Source organism: Stegastes partitus, unplaced genomic scaffold, assembly GCF_000690725.1.
Source record: "Stegastes partitus isolate 25-593 unplaced genomic scaffold, Stegastes_partitus-1.0.2 Scaffold1195, whole genome shotgun sequence".
NCBI classification, from domain to species: Eukaryota; Metazoa; Chordata; class Actinopteri; family Pomacentridae; genus Stegastes; species Stegastes partitus.
The window spans coordinates 148,505-168,423 of NW_007578926.1; the positions used below are offsets into that span (position 1 = coordinate 148,505).

The 19,919-nt window shown below is 39.9% G+C and overlaps 1 protein-coding gene across 2 annotated transcripts; it reads right to left on the bottom strand.

The window, feature by feature from the left end:
• Window positions 1–7,852: 7,852 nt before the first annotated feature.
• pitx1 (paired-like homeodomain 1) lies at window positions 7,853–19,465 on the bottom strand. 2 transcript variants are annotated; one of them, XM_008297169.1, is made up of 4 exons: window positions 19,420–19,465; window positions 14,361–14,510; window positions 13,027–13,229; window positions 7,853–8,661 (listed from the first exon to the last, which is right to left on the bottom strand). In XM_008297169.1, exons 1-4 carry the CDS (start codon window positions 19,463–19,465, stop codon window positions 8,113–8,115), a joined length of 948 nt encoding a protein of 315 aa, XP_008295391.1. In that variant the 3' UTR covers window positions 7,853–8,112. The 2 variants fall into 2 exon arrangements, with proteins under 2 accessions (XP_008295391.1, XP_008295392.1); XM_008297170.1 differs by lacking the exon at window positions 14,361–14,510.
• Window positions 19,466–19,919: the final 454 nt, after the last annotated feature.

Genomic DNA, 19,919 nt, shown 5'->3' on the forward strand with positions numbered 1-19,919 from the left:
TCTGGAGTGTCAGAAAGTTTTCCCTTTATGCGTACAAAATGACGTCATAAAATGAAAAACACCTTGGAGAAGTTCAACAAAAATAACGTTCTTTTCATTTTTGTGACCAAGTATTTTATATTATAAGTATTTTTTATGTTTTGTATTATTGTGACATGCAGCTGTATTTGGTTCAGGAAATATCATCCATCCATCCATTATCTATACACCGCTTAATCCTCACTAGGGTCGCGGGAGGGCTGGAGTCTATCCCAGCCGACTTAGACTTACACTCACATTCACACCTACGGACAATTTAGAATCACCAACTAACCTCAACATGTTTTTGGACTGTGTGGGAGGAAGCCGGAGAACCCAGAGAGAACCCAGAGAGAACCCACGCTGCACGGGGAGAACATGCAAACTCCACGCAGAAAGATTCTGGTGCCCCCACCGGGATGCGAACAGGCAACCTTCTTGCTGTGAGGCAACAGTGCTACCCAACTGCGCCACCTTGCAGCCCTAGTTCAAACGCCCACATATAGCTAGTTTAGTGTTTTCATTTGCGCTCTATTAAACATGTAAAAAGAAGTGTCTAAATGCACACTATTGGACCTTTTAGCAGATACAATACTAACGAGATATCAAATTTTCTGATCAACATGACCAAAAAAAAAAAGGTAAAATTTCTGATATTCCGGTTTGAAACTTACTTAGAGCATCGAGTCCAATTCCACTGGGAAAAAAAATGCGTCCGCAAACATGTGACTGGCACACGGCTTGCATTTAAACATTTAAGCCGGTGACAGTGGCAATGACAGTGGCAGCTGCCATAAGTTTATTATCCATGACAGTTTGGCAGAACTGCGGTTAGCCCGAACACACAACACAGAACCAAGAGCTAAACAGTAGCTTAGTTGGTGCTCGCTGTGTAGACTCACTGAGAACTGAAAAGGAAAGATGTGATAAAGTGTTTGGAACGAGCTGAAACAAAAAAACATGCTGCATCTTGAGTTACTGTTTGTGATAAGAGTTTCATGGCAACGCTAATCCAAAAGCAATCAGATGTGAGCAGCGATTCTGGATTCAGCCTGTTGGTTTATTTTGCTATAAAGGTGTGTTTTTGTTCTTTGAGTCTGAGATTTGAAAAACCCCCTGTAACCCAGGATGACATTGTGCAGCTATAAAAGTACATAGCAGCAAGTTTTAAACCATTTACTGTATATTATGCTTCACTGTGACTCATTTTCAAAACCCCTGCAAAGCTGTTTTTGACTGAATGTGTGCTACTTCCTACTTTCTAAGCAGTCAATGCTTGAGTGATTTTCGTGTGGTATCAAAATCAATCTGAAGGAATCTGAAACACACTTAAAACAGATGTGTCAAAAGGTCATCTGTTGCTTTGAGTATCTGCTTTTCTTGACTGACTGGAGGCTCATTATCATGAACAACTTGAATAAAAGCTGATTGTGGAAGACAAGCTAATAACAGACAAGATGCTGATTGTGACACACCCATGTTACTTGTGTTTGAGGTATTCTGCAATACACCAAGCCTGGGGTCTCCTTGAAGATTTGGAAAACATTTCTAATGCTCAAAGCCTGTGTTATTCTGTGGAAAATGGTCAGCATTAATCTAAAGTACATAATTTGTGTGGACGTCTGTTTTGTTTTTGCGGTGCAGTAGTAGCCTCAAACATCACCTTCATTAAGAGATGAAGGCTGGCGCTGCCACGTCGCTCTAATAGACTGCCGCTGCTATTATTTAATTAGAGGGTCAGTATTATTATATTACAGAGTCTTCTGGATAAACTGCAGGTTTGGATCCAAACTGGGACTCGGTGTGTTTACAGAATGCAGCAGCTGTCGCACAGGTTGTGAGCTGGCAGCGCAGCAGCAGCACAACACAAACAGAAGCTGAGCAGCACTGGAGTAATAGCTGAGGGAAGGCCTCGGTTTAGCAGAGCTTGTTTTGTTAATTACTCAATGGGCGAGGTTGCAGATGTCAATCACGGAAGCGCAGCGACATTCCTGCAGCAGCTTCATGTTTTGGCCTCTGATTAGGTGACGGTGTTGTAAATTCTGCCTGTCAGACACATAAATGAAACATGCAATTGTGGCTAATTGCTGCTGCAGTTTAATTAAGACGCCGTTTTTGTTTGAAAAGAATTACGATGCTTCCTTTATGCACCCATTAATCATATCTGCAAATGTCATTTGACTGTTGTGTCTTGCTTTACATGATTTCCATGCTGGCGCTCTACACTGTAGCCTTGGCCACATTAACTTTATTACCAGGCCCCAGGGAAAAACAATCATACTGTTGGGCCTCTTGTTGATCCTAAGAGATAATAACAGCTCTTATGGCAGCGTCATTATTTGACCAGAGACCTACCAGTACTCCTGTTGAACACTTCCTAGCCACAGTTTTGCACATGTTAGGTCATTTACAGTAACCTGACTGAATAAAAACAACATTATAAAGGAATGTGCACCATTTGAGAGCAATGAAAAGCCTGCCAAAGTTCATTCAGTTGCTCTTTAAATCCTTAAAAATTTGCAATTATTTACATTAGCAAAGTCAATTAATATGCTGAACACCTTCAGACAGATAATCTAGACATGCCTTTGTAGGCTAATGTGAACGGGGGAGGAGGGAAGATGATAGATTTTAAGCAGCTGCCGGTACTGTTTATATGTTAAGTCCTATAATTATAGATATTATAATGAAAGCACAGAAGCTGGGGGTGTATTGTTAAAGTTGGATGTGCTTTCATACAGGTACTATTCAGAAATAGCCTCTGATAACATTGTAAAGTCCAATGTAATCTCTCCTTTGTGCTGCCTTGATTGTTGGAAGTGAATCCTCTTTGGCGGCGGTGGCTGTGTTCTTAAATTGTGCATTGTAAGCGTGCTTTCCAATTATCCGCTATTTTTTTTCCCCCATTTGAATAGCGGCAAACCTTTTATTATTTTTAGAATGCAAAGTGACTCCTCAAATTTCTTTTGTCCAATTAACAGTCCAGAGAGAAGCAGCAAATCTGCACTAAGGACGAACAGGAACCAGAGGATAAAGTTATTTTTCTGGCCTTTATTATATAGGACAGTGAAGAGAGAGACAGGAAAGTAGGGGAGAGGGACTTGCAGCAAAGTGCCATGAGCGGGATTCGAACCCACGGCCGCTGCATTGGGGACGTTAGCCCCTGTACATGGGTCGCCAGCTCAACCAGGTGAACTATAGCGGCAGCCACATTTAGCCTTTTTAAAATTTTTCACAATATTAATTAGCAAAATAGAAAATGAATTCCTATGTCTAGTTTGTTTGCATCTGTTTGGCTACAATGCACATGATTTTACTTTTAGCTTTCATGGGATCTTTCCCCAATACTTGTCAAGAGAATGCTTGTGGAGGTTTATTAGAGCTTATTGTGGGCCTACATGGTTCAATCAGTCTGAGAGGAGGCGAGAAATGTTAAAAGACAGATCAGCTTTCTAAAGATCGAGGATTGTGTGTCAGATATTCTTCTCGTCAGTCCCATAAGAAGTTGTTGATATTCTGTGTTACAACACATACATAGATTTTGCTGTGAGTAGTGCTGGATATGTGTTAGTGAAGTGTGTGTTGGCATTTTTCTCAGGCACCTCCCTGCTCCTGCCTGTAGGCCTGGATGCTGAGTAAGTGCTTCAGACCTGGAGGACATTAGAATAGTTTCATCCTGTGCTCAATTAAGTCATTTTGTGGCACACCGTGTTACATCCTGGAATGACAAACACACAAAGGCCAAAACAACGCAACCCAACACACACCTTGGGTAGCTGTTAGACTCTGTCCTATCTATGTATCTGTAATAACTCAGGGGCAGCGGGGATTTCCTCACCACAGAATCACTAGTTCAAATATTTGCCAGCGCCATGTTGAACTTTGCCCTCCACGTTGAGGCGCGTTCCCGTTGCGCAGGTATTATGGGTAACATTTACGACAGTTTGCGCGCTTTGTTTTCGTTGCGAATCACCGCGAGCCTCGAGTGCGCCTTTTGTCCTGCCGTCAAACATTTCCAAATCAAAGCGGATAGCTGCAATTACAGCCAGTGCGCATGCCCGCGCTAAGTAAACGTTCAGCCCCTTTTCCGTGCGTGCGGGCGCGCCCAAGGAAAGAATTTGAGGCCGCGCGCGCTGCTGATGTTGTGACTTGTTGCGAATGACGGAACGTCAACGACAAAAGAGGCTCAGTGAAGCTGTGACAGAGCTAGACAGGTTTAAAAATAGAAGCAGAAAATATCTATAGGAGTTGTGATATATACTGTGTGGTCGTTGGTTCTGTGTGTGGGAAATAAAATCACCAAAATACACCTGAAGTCCGTGTATGCGCACCTTTAAGGTAACCAGAGCCGCTGCACAGTAATGTGACATATTGTAGGAATATGATGACAACAACAAAACATAAAGCTGCTTTAAGGTCTGCATTACTTCTCAAGTGTCAGACTCACTGCACCTAAAAGTCAAATATTATAGAGACACATGTTTTAATCTTCAGGGCGACACAATCAAAACCTAAATGTCATCAAGAAGTGACTTTTGAGTGTTAAAATGATTATTGTGTAAAATAGGAATGATAGGAAGGTGAGAAAAATAGCCCAATGTCAAGAAACACAACATAATACGGTTTGATTTAAAATAAATTAAAGCCATAACACTAATTAAAGTTACTATTAAGTATTTGAATGTCAAGATTAACTCACTTTTGAGTATTAAACACAATGTATTATATAATAACCTATATACTGAACCTACTGTACAACTATATTAAAGACATTATTCTATAAAAATGCTCAAGAAAAAATGACTACTTGAAGTTGAACTCACTTTCAGTGTCAGATACAATCTATGATGTAAAAAATATTATATGAGTATGATAAATCTATTATAGTGGAATAAAATCACAAACAATGTACCAGAATATGAGTATGAGTATCAGATGTAATGTTTAAGATCTTATAGGAATCTAATAGTCATTATAGTAATTAAAACTACTAAAAATAGTACCTCAGTAACTCCCTGCTTACATTAAAGCAATATGGAAAAGTTGCTTAATGTGAAGATAAACTTACATTTGAGTATTAGAGACAATAAAATATGATAAAATTAAACACAATGCAACCATAACATTAGATAACTTTTCTGATAAAAGTATCTGAATGTTAAGATGAACTCACTTTTAAGTGCCAACACTATATGTTATGGGAAAATACTAAAGCAAATATTATGCCTTTAAATAATAATATACATGTTATATTACTCCCTGAGGGTTAGGATCAGCAACAATATATTATGTTGAACTATATGAATATAATAAAACCGTAATGGTAGATTGAACTTACTAAAAAAAAATTTAAAAAAAACAAAAAAACAACATACAATAAGATATAAAATATTAAACTGAATATAAAGAAACTCATTTTTGAGTGTGACAAACACTAAATATTATAGTTACTGACGGTTTCCATAAAACGGGAACCAACATAAACTCCCTTTGTACTTTAGGAAAATAATGACCAAAAAAAGTCACCATAAGTTCAAAATAAACTCACATGTGAGTCAGAAACGTGCTTCAGGTTCTGGTAAGATAGTTTTATAGGACTCTTATTGAGAATATAAATAAATAAATAAATAAATATAATATCAGTATAATCTCAGTTTTCATGATAGACTCTGGAGAAATAGGAGCAAAAAGGTGGATGTATGTGTTATTTGTAGGATGGGCATTTATACAAAGCACACGTTAAAACTCGCTCTTATACCTGCAGACACTTGTTTACATCACACAGTGAGACTTGTAGCGCTACAGATTTTACAATCGGCCTGTCCTGAAAGTCGCGCAATAATTCTTTTGGGTATCAGGCTGTTTTATTAGTCATCAGAAACCCGTGATGGATTATTAAAGCGTTGCCTCTAATCCTAACATCCTCCGCGCACAGAGCACTATCAGTTAGAACACACAGTCGCTGCTGCAACGCGCTAATATCAGTCTAATGGTGAGTAATATAGATATGGGGATTTCTGCAGGTGTCACAAAACAAGATAGTGCGTTGGCTAATTTCATTCTGTGCGCGCTTGGTCCTACGTGTGTTGCATTGTCGCCAATTTTCACTTTCCCCCCCAAGAGTGCGCATTTTCTGCAACTCAAATAAACTGGAGGAATAAATCATTTCAAGTCGCGTAAAAGCTGCTTTTTATCTTCCTGTGGTTAATATAAAATATGCAGGTTGGATGCAATCTTATGACACACACCAAACCGCACCATTACGCTGCGTAAAGATCCCCTCCAGGCACTTGTAAAGACATACAAATAATACGTTTTTAGGAATAATTCTGATTTGCTTGACAGGTTATGCAATTAAACTGAATCAATTACGTGATTATAAATTCGTAAAATGACATTTAAGCCTGCACCTTCATTTAAAAATTATTGTAAAAGTTTAACTGCTGGGTTCGAGGTGTCTCCTGAAAGCCAATCCTTTTCCGATCCAGGTTTCAAGTTTCCACATCTCATTGTTTTAAGTTGCCTTTAGGACCTGGATAAGTTCGGCAGGTAAATGAGCTCGAAGGAGCTTTCAAATTGAAATCAGCTTTTGAGTTTAGCATAGTTCTGTACAGTAAAACTCAACATTTAAGTGGAGTAACTGTGACCCAAATACATTTTTACGCACTTCAAAATCGAAGAAAGGAGCGAGAAGGTGTCGGATGGGAGCGAAATCGCGTAAAAATAACCATAAATGTATTTCAAAATATATGTATTCGAAAGTAAGACTTAGTTTTCTGCGCACTCAGGACTGCGTTATATCGATTACCACTCTGACCGAATAACAACAGGGAATAATATTAAGACAGGTTTGAGACAATGATCCCTCTAATTCCTAGAAATGCAGATTTATTTAGTCCTCGACGTTTGCAAGATGTGTGGATTCATTTCCCTCCACAGAGAAAAAGGTAATTTGATGCGCAATAAGGGGAAACAAGAAGGCGATTATACGCGTAAAAGCTCCAAAATTAACAAAAGAAAAAAAATTGAATTCCGTCGTTAAAGCCCAGATAACTACTGGTTAGCCCCAATAATCCGTAAGAAATCTTCATATTTCTGAGGTAATCCTTTCAAACTGAGTGGATCAGTGCTGCAGACATTCAGCCAAGCTATTTATTTTTGCTCCTCTTTGGGGGGTAAAGAAATTGGAATTTCAACAAAGACTCCTCTAAAACATGTACTTGAAATAAACCTCTCTTTTCCTGGAGTTTATTCAAACAAACATGTTACCATAAACACATGAGGACTTTGAATCACCTTTTTGTATACAGTTTAGGCTAATGAACTTACTTCTGCAAAGTCTTACATTATCGTACAAAACACGTTGCACTCAAGTTAAACATGCGGGCTGTTTCTATCTCAGCAAACAAAATGAAAACAGTTCAAACGGGAGGCGTCCTGGAGGTGGCACCCTGCGTATATACGGTAAATAGAAAGCACACAGAAGCAGTATAAAATATGTACAATAACGTCTAGATTTCTTCTTCTTTTTTGAGTCTGGTTTCTTTGTAAGCTCGACGTTTTTTATTTATTTTTTTCTTTTCTTGCAAATCCTTGTTTTGTTTTTTTTTTATTTTCTGGAGAGCTCCCCTCAGTCAGTCTTCAAAAGCAAGCAAGCACAAAAAAAAAATCCCAATGTCTGTTTCATATGTTAGACCTGTATATATTTACATTTAGATATATACAATGCAGCAATGTAACACGTCTTCATCATTAAAAAAAAAAAAAAAAAAAAAAAATACAACATCAAATTAGACAACTAATGTTTGCAAGTTCTAAAATGTGATGACCAAAAAACCTAGACATTTAAATTGCTGTGCAAGTTCATTGGTAAACACATGTAACCCGCATAATCCATTTTTTTTCTCTTTTTTTTTTTCTTTTTTTCTTTTTTTTTTTTGTTGAAAAATGATTGCAACTAATCCAGTTTAGTTGTCTTTGATTTATTTATTTTTTTCTCCCATCCGCAGGTAGCCCATAAGCTCTGACACCGTGTCCGTTTATCACATATATAATTTTCTATTTCTGTAAATTTTCTGGCGCGCTGTTGGCCGGTCAGCTGTTGTACTGACAGGCGTTCAGGCTGGACCCGGGGCTCTGCAGCCCGCTGTATCCGAACGTGGGATGCTGCTTGGATTTCAGTCTCAGAGTGGCCAGGCTCGAGTTGCAAGTGTCCCGGTAAACGCTGTACGGAGAGCCGGGAGGCCCGTACGGACACGCGGACGACGACATGGCCGAGTTGATGCCAGACGTCCCGATCCCGTTCAGGTTGCTGATGTTGTTGAGCCCCGGGGTGGGCATGCCCGGCACGGCGGAGTGGCTCATCCCGGAGGCCATGGTCATGGAGGAGATGGAGTTGGGCGCCGAGAACATGGACTGTGAGGTGAGCGGACTCATGGAGTTGAAGAAGGTGAAGTTCTTGGTGGACAGCGGCGCCGGGGTGAGGCCCTTGTTGGTCCAGTTGTTGTAGGTGTAGGCCGGGTACATGTCGTCGTAGGGCTGCATGAGGCCGCTGAACTGCGGCAGGTAGCTGTTCTTGCACAGGTCCATCTGCTGGTTCCGCTCCCGCTTCCTCCACTTGGCCCGGCGGTTCTTAAACCAAACCTGCACCAAAGAAAAACGGCAGCACAGTGAAGCAGAGTCACATTAGGTACACTTAAAAAATAAATAAATAAATCCCGTTTGGGCTCAACAACATCAACAAAGACAAACAAATAAAATATTCTGCATTAGTCTTTTTGACTTGAGACAGCCTCTAATGGAATTATGTTCAATCAACAAACTGTAATGAATTATCTGCATTAGCTTTTCCTCTACTGTCTGCTTTATTTATTTAGTTTTTCATTATCAGCCACAACTGTTTGAAATTGTGCAGACATGCACTGTAAAAACTGAGTTTTTTTGTTGTTGAAACATTTACTTTTACTTTTACAGAGCCCCATTTTTGTTCAATTGCTGATATCTTGTAAAACCACAGAAAAAAGGTACTGCTTTAGATGTTGACTGTTAAACAATTGAAATTGAACAAAATGTCAAGAATGTAAAGTGTGCCAAAACCTGACTATGAAATCACACCTTGTAATCAAATCTGCTCAAAAAAAATTGCATTTTATAGATATTTGCTGTTATTTTTTTGTTACTGCAGTTTTTGAACATCACACTATTACACTATTTTCAGTGTATTTTTCCTGCCACTTTTGCTGCCACATTTTTAATATTTTTGTTGTTGTTGTTGTTCTTACAGTGTAATGTAGAGGACCTGAAATCCTGAAGCCCACATTAAGCAACAATTAATAAGCCAATTTCACAAGGTTACCTCAACTTGACTTTAATTTTAAATCAACTAATTTAAAAATTTGAATTTAAATTATACACAATACTAAATATATAATTAGCATTGTGTAGTACTTCAAGACAATCAAAATAATGTTTGCAGCTTAAGCTTTATCTAAATTATTAAAAGAAAAAAAAGAAAATGTATTTCATAACTTGGTCAGAAAAGGTTAATTATTTGTTTTAAATGTACTTCTAAGGGTGTATTAAGGAGGTAACAAGGCCTTCCCAAAATAATCTAAAATAATCTACATCCAATTTTGCGGCAAACCCCTAAATATCACAAGTATCTCAAATGTGCATTATGTTGTAAAATCAGTGAATCAAAGCTTTCCATCAGGAGTCACGCTGTACCACTCTCCCCCCTAAATATCCTAAATTATACTTCTGTCCAAGCCTCCAGGGTGTGTCAGTGTTTGGGTCAGTAGGCAGTTTTTAAAATACTAAATAGTATGTGCTATTAAAAAAAAATCTAAACAAAACACACAATAAAATGAAAGATTTTTGTAAAATATTATTCCAATTAAACTGAGTAGCACCATTCCTTTGAAATATTTAACCTCAAACAATATTTTTTAGAGTCACACTCAGCAGCTCAGGTCTAAATTTGAAGCTGCTCTTCCGAACTGACTGAAAGCTCCTTTAATACAACAGCGTCCCTGTAATGTTGTCGGATAGCATTATATTACAGGGAGAAAAGCAAACACTGCATTTGTAACTATGATCAATTACACAACAGACACTATTTGCAGAGTTTTTAATTATTTTCTCTGTATTTTATTTTTTATATTCACAAAAGTCGGTTAGTGCCTTTTTAAAAAGCGCTTTATTTGCGTAAACGTGTCCTGAGTTTTTCAGTACTGAGAGCTGTTCCTGACAGCTGTTGTTGCTCTTTTTCTTTTTCTCCAGTGAACACAACAAATTGGACTTGGTCCTGAATGTTTGCTTTGCTGCGTCGAAACACTGATTCAGATTAGAGGATGAGCTTCTGCTGCTGGATTTTAAATTCATCCAGTAAAAAAAAACTATCGTGTAATTTGCGCAAAATCGGCGCCTATAGAAAAAAAAACACTCAAATAAAAGCATGAGAAGTGAAACTAGCCGTTGTTTTCTAAAATCCTGGTTTGTGTTTCAGTATTATAAATCGCTATTTATTATAATTTTTAGGCAACTTTTATTTTGAGTTGTGGCTACTTATCTAATAAATATTATATGAGCTCTACAGGACTTTAACTTAATTCAAGTTTTGCTCCAAATTGTCGTTACATTAAAATATTTTAATTAAATACTCCATAAGGAAAAGTATTCTTTAAATATTTTTATTATTGGAAATCGTGTTAAATTCCTGCTATTTAAAGTCATTTATGACATGCTAGTGTGAGTTTTGTTGCTTTAAGCGCTGATTATAAATTGCGTAAATTAAATAAAACAATAGGAGCAGCAACAATAATTGCGGCGTATCAATGTTAACGTTACTGCTTCGTCTACACCAGTGAAAACAGAATTATTTCTGCTTTTCCTGCAGGTGAAATGACCGCCTGTATGTGTATATAGACTATATATCAGTATGTGGGTCAGACTGGCTGAAATAAAACCAACAAGTTTACACCCTGAATCAAACAGAAACAGCGGACGAGTGTAAATGAATCAGAAACGCGCCTCTGGAAATCCTCACGTCTTATCGAAACCTGACAAAACCTCCGTTAGTCTGCACTCTGCGAGTCATTTTTAATTCATAGTAGAAACAGTTTACAAGTGGCCTCATCGGAGGAGGCTATTTATAGCGGCGCAGGGAACAGGGTGCTGCCGACAAATTGTCCACAAAGACATGAGCGATGTGACGGAGAGCCGTGGAGGAAACACGCAGGCTGCATTTCACAGCTCGTGTGAGACTCCAGTTTCCTCTACAGAAGGAGAAAAAATGTATACTTTGAGTTTGAATGCCATGTTAAGACACGGAAACCTCATTAAAGATAATTAAACGACGGTGAAATCCAAAACAGCTGAGCTCGCAAATATCATTCAATTAAACTGATTATCTGAGAAGCTTAATTAAACACCAAGGCCCTTAAAAAGGTCACTTCCAGACACTTTGAAATGTCACATTTTATTAAAACGCTCAGACGCAGAGCTGAAGCGCTCAGACTGCTCCGTGTCACGCCACGCTCTTTACAATGTTTTCTTTTGATTCAGCCAAAATAAAAAGGCTGCTCTGTTTGAACATTCCCCCTCCTTGGCTGCAAAAAAAAATCCTGCACTCTAAACGTGTTCTGAGAGTTTTTACAGTTTTTTTTTCTCTCCCCCTGCACTCTAAATAACTGTATGCATTTTTTATGCAATTTGAGACGGTGGATTTTGCAAGGACGGGCTGTCAGGCGCCAGTTGCTGCAAATGAGAACCAACTGCAATTGTTTTGTGTTTAACACACGTTTCTTGCAACCACAGTTTTTCCCAGCAAAAAGGGGGAAACGGCCCAAATACACGTATGTACCAACATCTTCCACTGAAATTCACCAACAGGAAAAAGGTAATTTATGGTGTCGACTATTTTCCAATTGAAAAATCCTAAGACAGAATCTTTTAGAATTAAAATCTATTAAACAAGATGTCCACGTCTCCCATATTGTTAAATGCACCTTCCTGATGCTGAACCCTCCTTTAATATAATCGCATTGTTGTTCCTATTCATTAACCAGATAGATTTGACGACACGAACAGCCTCCCTGGGAAGAACCGAGGGTCCAGACTGGTGATGATGTCATCAAAAGACAAATCATCCATTGGCTCCATTAGCAGCGCGGATACACCCTTAAAAAGGATGTCTCATTTCCAACAAAGCCAGGGAGGTAAAGACAGCTTCCATTTCTGCTAAATTTTCAGCATGAAATATGTTCACATTAATGCGTTCTACTGAGACCTGCACTGTTAGACCTGTTTGTCAGAAATGCGCAGCGTTGCACATGACGCACAGAAGACTTAGGTTTTAGCGCTGACAGTCAGGGATGACTGCAATTTAATATCCGTTAACGCTACACTTTTGAAAATCTCCCAGTTTTTTGTCAGCGGATTTCCTTGAGCGTGTCTCTGAATTATATCACAGATTTAGTTTATTACTTTCTGAGCCGCTTAAAGTCACCAAAGTGTTTCACAGGAGCTCTGGTAAAAGGTTGGATTTTCACCTCAGTAAGAGTGATACTGATATCAGCTTGTTCTGATGGTGGGAGAGTGAGTCCGTGACTAATAAAACTCGCTGAAGAAGTTGTTATTAAAATATGAACAATTTTGTGGAAACAATTTACGTAAATTCAGGGCACGTACCTAATGTGACTAATATAGAACCGTAACTCTTGAGTTTTTATTATTATTATTATTATTGTTGTTAAATTAGAATTGCTTTTTGTTTGGTTAATATAATAACAATAGTTTATATCGGGGTATTTGTGAGAACAATACATTATTTCTTCTCGTGTTTTAAAAATTGTCATTTATTTATTTAATTGCTGAGTAATTTCTCCATTTTCAAGAACCACTCCATAATGTTCTATTTGTAATAAATAATCTACTTGTCAAATCGTCTTTACGCACGCATTACGCACACTTTACGCATGGCCGTCGGCCTGCCCGCTGGCTTCTTACCCGGACTCTGGCCTCGGTCAGGTTGGTCCACACGGCGATCTCCTCCCTGGTGCTCATGTCCGGGTAACGGTTCCTCTGGAAAGTGGCTTCCAGCTCCTGCAGCTGCTGGCTAGTGAAGTGAGTCCGCTGCCGCCGCTGTTTCTTCTTCTTGGGGTCATCCGCGTTCCCATCGTCGCTCCTGTGTTCAGCGCTCCTCTCCTTTTCTGTGGACAATAAGTCGTGGTGAGATAACAGTTTGTTTCACCTTTGAATAGCATGCAAACAGGGGACGTTTTGCATCCAAACAGTTGCGCTATAACCGTAAAATATGTCACAGTGGGATTAGGTACAGCACCGTGCAAAAACTAACGCTATATGTCAACCATAAAAGGCATGAAATAAGCAAAGCCCAAGCTATAAATAAATTATTTACAAAGCTCTTCAAAAAATAAGCCTCAGAGAGGTGACGAATTAAAGCCAAACATTTACAAACATGTCTGAGGGTTTTACATCGATTCTTTCAAACACACTTAGATCTGCCTCGGTTGTCACTGATTACGACGAGGTCTGCCCACTCTTATCTCCCCACTGCTATCGTGTATGTGTGTCCTAACAGGATTGCCTCATTAAAGTGAAGGGGCCACACGTGCAAAGGTCACAAAAAAGGAATAAAGTATCTTGAATGTTTGCCAAAAATAAACTTAAAACCTCAAAAGCCAAAAAAAAAAGTGTTTAACTTAAACCCATGAATAAATCCAACCAATACAATTAGAAACACCCATATTTGTTAAATCTTCCTCGTGTGGACAGAGGCAAAGAAGAAAAGGCCTTTTGTTTTTCTAAAAAATGTGGCAAAGTTGAAAGAACAAGAGGCGTCTCCAGGAATTGTTAATACAGACCTTCTGGCTTTTAGTTTAGATTGGTGGATGGGCCCAGTATTTATAGGTCGTTTTAATGCATTCACTGACAGCAGGCCAGGCTGTTCTGCACATTTTTCCCTGACAGACCTCGGGATCCTGCCAAGTGTTTGGTTCAGCCAGCGCAATAAACAAAAAATGGGGTGTAACTGCACCAAAACTGGACTTTTCCCCTGTTCACTATTCCTGCGCATTAAACTTTAGAGCAGGAAAATAAGATGTTCAGGATGTGGTGCATTTTATCCATGTGCACAACATACGGAAATAAATCAAGCAGACACACAAGTTAAATATTCTGTCTCCTTTTCCTGCAGCCTTAAACCGCCGAGGATGTTTCTCTGGCAGCTTGGCCGTAAACGTGCTTATGGAGACGTAAAATAAACTGTTATTGCACTGAGAAGAAGGAATTGAGTTGCTAAAAGCACTCTGACTGTGTACCTGCCAACTCTGTGTCTGACGACTCGCTGCTTGAGTTCTCTAAAGTTTCTCGACTGCTGTTTGAAGTTCTCTGTAAATGAAACGCGGGGGCCACGTCGCGGGGCGGCGGTGCTCTCACTGCCTCTGCGATTCTGTCCAAATTCATCCCACCTTGAAGAGAAGGATGCGTAAAAAGAGGAAACGGGGGTGAATCCTGGGGTGCACAAAGTTCTCCTCAACAGCTGCGCTACAAAAAATCCACCCGCTGTCAGACACACACCACGACATGAGAGGATGAACCATGCAGGGAGAATTTCCACCACAGTTTGTTCCACGAAGTTGGAAGCGGTAACAAAACTACGGGGGAAAAAAATCAACCCGTTCCCTTTCCTCTGCAGCAGTGACGGCCCTGTGCGCTCTCCTTCTATCCGCTGCGGAGAAAAGCTTCTGCCCGCTGTGACCGAGAGGAAGCTCCGGCTCTCCAACCCACACAGGAGACCCACCCATCTGCTGCGTTCAACCTCCCCAAAACGAGCGAGTCCCACCCACTGCCCGCTGCAAGAAAACACCCACCCAGACCAGATACAGTCTGACGTCAGGCTGCAACACATGGAAACAAAGAGTGCTGCTAATTAATCAGACGTTTGCTTCATGTGCATGCACGAGGAAATATCTCCAAATGTGGGAGGAGTGAAAATATCACATTTGAGAAAATGCAGTCTTTCTAAAACGGTAATCCACCATAGTGGAAGTTTCCTCACTTGCTAATAGACTTTTGAGGCTCAGTATTGAAGCGAGGCTGATTATCATGGACATTTTTTGCAGCGTTTACTCTTTTTTTTTTTTTAGTTGTCGGGAGCGCGCACTGCAACGCTTTGCGCTCTTGGAGTAAAATGGGCCTTTTATGCGTGCAGGCATGTTTGAAATCTGTCCAACAGAACGCAGCTGGGTGCGCTTAGACACACACACACACACACACACACACACACACACACACACACACACACACACAGCCACACAATGTATATCTCGGATATGTACTGAGCTGGATAAACATTTGCCCTCTAACACGGGGCCTGCCCAGTTACTGTTTCCTCGGTATGAAAAGTCACGACGATATCAAGTTTATTGTGCGTATGAATGACAAGCACTGTAAACTGACGGCTCATTCATTCACGCTCACAAAGACACCACCAGGACAAATAAATGGCACATCAGATGTCTTTGTCGTTATTCAGCACGATGTGTTTTTTGTATCTGGACCGTGTTTTGCGCAGCAGGGCCAACACCACGTCGTAGCTTCCAAATAAGTAAGAGAATAATAATGTGTTGACAGCAGCAGATCTATGTGCGTTTCACTTTGCTCAAACAACCAAGAGGTTCTAATCACACATTTAAAGTGTTTTTAAACTCCAACTAACAGACTTAATGGTTTTGACCGCCGCGTCCCAACTGATACCTCCAGTGAGTCCACCTGGTTACATCTGACCTCGGTTTGTCTTGTTGGCGCACCAGACGGCCGAACGCTGTTTTCCAAACCACTTATTCAAATCAAAACCAAATGAACTCCTGTGGCATCATCTTGATAAAGATGCGAAGCTCAAATCAGATGTTAGGCCTTCAGTGCGTCCTTTAGAGGGGTTATGTTCTGTCATCCTGCATGCACATGGTTTGCAGTTTCAGAGAACTTTAAGTGAATCCTCTGGAGATTATTCATGTGCAGAACTACTGACCCTCATCCAGATTTTAACTGCTCAACTCAGTGCGTGTTGAATTGAAGTACAACATTCAGCAAAACTTGCAGTGATGCAGCAGCTGCAGTAGAAATTAGACGTTTTTTTCGAAGGTGGTTTCTCCTAGAAAACGCCTCCAAAAGTCAACGCCAGGTGTGGCCTTATTGCAACATTTTAAGGTGTAAGTCGATGTGATGCGTTTTGGTGAGTCAAGAGTCTCGGTTTCATTTCAGACAAATATGAGCAGCCCTTTCGACTCGTTTTCCTTTTACGCACTATGGACATGGGCCTGCGCTGGCCTGTGCGCCTATAATTGAACTCCGTGTGCGCTAATCTCCGTTTAACATGACTGTGGTTTGAATCATTTACAAAGCAGACCTGTACAGTTTTGTGATCTCAAAATAAAAGCAAACGTTTCCTAGTAAAGTCAGAAACTCGCTTCCATTAAAGGTTTTCTTTGAATTTGGAGGTTTTTGTGTTAAAAATAAAATAATTCCAGTCTCCTCGACCCTGCAGAAGTACTCATCTCTTGATAAAATCATCTTCAAGTGTTTTTTTTTTTTTTTGCCAGTTAGAAAAATGCACTTATTTAATCGTGTCTTTGCGCAATTACGCACACACAGAAAATCAAGCGTCTGCTAAACAGAAATGAGGTCACCTTACAAATGTCCTTTTCTGGGTTAATTTCAGAATTACAGACTCCTAGTTTTTAAGTCTCCTCTGCAACGTGAGTCCAACTGACCCACTGTCTTGTTGTGGCTCGGCCTGTGATCTACATGTGTCAGGTAAAAGCGCACCAGCTCAGGCCTCACCGCCTCAGACTCGGACTGTCACCGGCGCCAGTCTCGAGCTTTTTCGGCCATTGTATGACAGCGATTTCTGACATGAGATCCCCGTCCGACCGGAAAACTCCCCCGAAGGCCCTTCGAAAAGACAATTGTGCAAGCTCTCCACAATCACCTCCCTTTCTCCATCTATATTTGCACAGTGCGTGTTAGAGAGAGAAGGGGGCTCCTCTAGGGGGGCTTCATTTTTTATTTTTTATTTTTTACACCAAACAGGCCTTCCAAATTATAACATGTAAATCGGGAATTATGGATGCAATTAGATTAACCAATCCATCGGTTTTGCATTACTATTGAAGAATTCAGTCATTATTCGACCATCTAACTCCAACGTGCGTCATCGTGGCCTGCTGCAGTCACAGTCCTTTAACTATAGTTCACTGCCACAGCCTGCCGAAGTACTTTTGGGCTGGAAACCACCATCCCCTACCTGCTTATTCACGTTCAGAGTTGCAAAGAAGTGCGTAAAATGCGTTTGAGGAGATATCTGGCACACTTTCAAACGCAGCGAATCGTGTAAGATCAGATAAGTGACCTCAAGGACCTGGTCATCAGCAGGTGGTGCTGACTATGCAACAGTGCGTGTTGTTTGGTGGAGGTTATTGGGTACATTGCGTGTCCATGAAGCGCTTATGGGTTGTTTTTTTAGGATTGCAATTGATCCATAGAGCAAAAAAAAAGAAGTAATGTAACCCTCAAAATATGTCGAAATCATGCATCACACGCTGTTAGCAAAATTTGCCATGTTGGAAACTCCTAAAAGCCAGCTACAGTTTAAAGATTATCCCAAGCAGCACAAAAAATTCACAATAAAATCACATTAAACCCAATGACCCTTAAGGTCCCCACAGGAATATTATGGGATTTGCAGCACATGGAGATTCGCCATGGTGGAGCTCTTGTGAATTCTCCCTTCCTCTGTCCACATATTACAGGCTGATAGATGGGGGTAATCTAAATAGCCAGCCTCCTCAGCCTCCATCCCTGCCCGCGTCCCGCTCCTCCTCTGCTCTGGAGGGCACTTGCGTGTGATGGATGAGTTAAAAAGCCTTTCCATCCGGCAGGACAGGTTAAAGGCCAGTGGCAATGCAAACACTCATATTTTTCCTCCAAGAAGTGAAAATAAACGCGGCGAGCGCCATTAATCACACACCAAACACACACAAAAATACAGTCTTGATGTGTTTTTTCTCCCCCCCTCTTTAGGCAAGCAAGCACAGTAAAGCCAACCACGGGGCCGACAAAACAAAGCGTATAGAAAATTAAAGCTGGCGAGCAGATTCAAAGGCAGGGCGGCGGAGGAGATGTAACCGGACACGGTGAGTAACTGGAGAAGCACGGAGCTGATTATTGCCTTGGTGATGGTTTCCCTGCTCGGTCCAAGGCCTGTTTGACCTGCAGTCTGACTACCAACAAACAACCTGACAGAGGGAATGCAGGTGTAAATAAAACGACCTCTAATGGTCAGCACAGGGAAACGCTAATGAGGAAATGCTTAATTTGAACGACAGACGTTTTTATCACGTTTACGCAGCAGCCGATTTTTGTTAATCTAAAAAAAAATGTTTATCTTAAATTAAAATTGGTTCTTAAGATGAGAAAATTTAAACGTGTAAAGCACAAAAAAGTGTTTTTGACTCCCCAAAACAGCACAATAATAGAAGACCTCAAGGATTCTACAGAGAATGCAGACTAGGCAGGAATCCAAACCGTGCCATGCTGCTTCAGTGTATTTATCTTCCCTTTCAAGCTGAAGCTGGTTTGTTATTATAAATGATTATTTCCTAAAAGAAAATTAGATTAAAATAGATTGCACACAATCAGTCTCAGCCTCACGTGTATGTCTGCCATCTAAATGCCTAAAACCTGGAGCATTTTCCAAAGTTTGCCCGTCTCCATTTTACGCATGGCTCTTTCTTTGGTCTGTGATTAAATCCAGAAAACCTCATTTTTATTCGAGTTAAAACTTTGTTATTGTAAGACAAAGATCTCATGAAACATTTTCCATTCTGAGTACAGCTTTTTGTAGCTTACTGTCCATCTGGCTTGATTTTTCATTTTTGTGTTTTTCATTTTTTTTCTGACTCAAATGCGAAACAACTCGCCAGGAAATCATCATCATCAGAAAGCAGCTACAAAAAATAAAGGAGATTACTGCGTGTAAGCGAAACTCAGCTACAGGTTATAAATGAAAATGCTTCAGTCTGTTTTCATTTCATATCTATTTGCAAGTCATTTTTTTCTGATGATTCTGCCTATCAGCATGTTTTTTTTTTTTTTTTAAATGCCATGCGCTTTAATTCCACACACTTATTACGCACATTACACCAAAAAGCCAAATAACAGATGTCTGACTTTGCTCCAAACTGAGACTGTAGCATCATTTCTGTTTCCACAGGTTTCTATTATAGTTTTGTTGCGAGTAGATCAGAATGTTTCAAGAAAAATATAATTCTCTCATAGGCAGTTTGAGTGTTAAACCGAGCATAGAACATGTCATACCTGGGTCCCCACAAGAAATCACATTCTTTGACAGATTCAGTTCCATTCCAGTTGCCTGAAAAACACAAGAAAATTACATCAGGAGAAATTCTCTGCATCAAAGACTTAAATAAAGCCAAACACATACATTTTTCTTTAATTAGATAGTGTCATAATCAGATTTTAATATGATATGCTGTGTAAATTAAAGTTATTTCAACACCAACAGGTTGTTTAAGTCACATTATAATAAACAAATAATCCTATAACATAGAAAGCTTCATATTAAGGTTGAACCGTTTCTGCGCCCTTGGCTGAATCCACTCGTGTTTAAAAAATATTACAAAGGAAAAATTCCAAGACAATGAAGCAAAAAAAAAAACTTAACCGCATAATAAAAATAACAATTACGCCTATCAAACGACCTTTCTCCAAACGTTTTCACACATTTTAACGTTTAGTTTTTTGTAATAAAACGCCTCCAGGCAGGTTCTCATGCTTTGGGCCCACAGTAACATCCT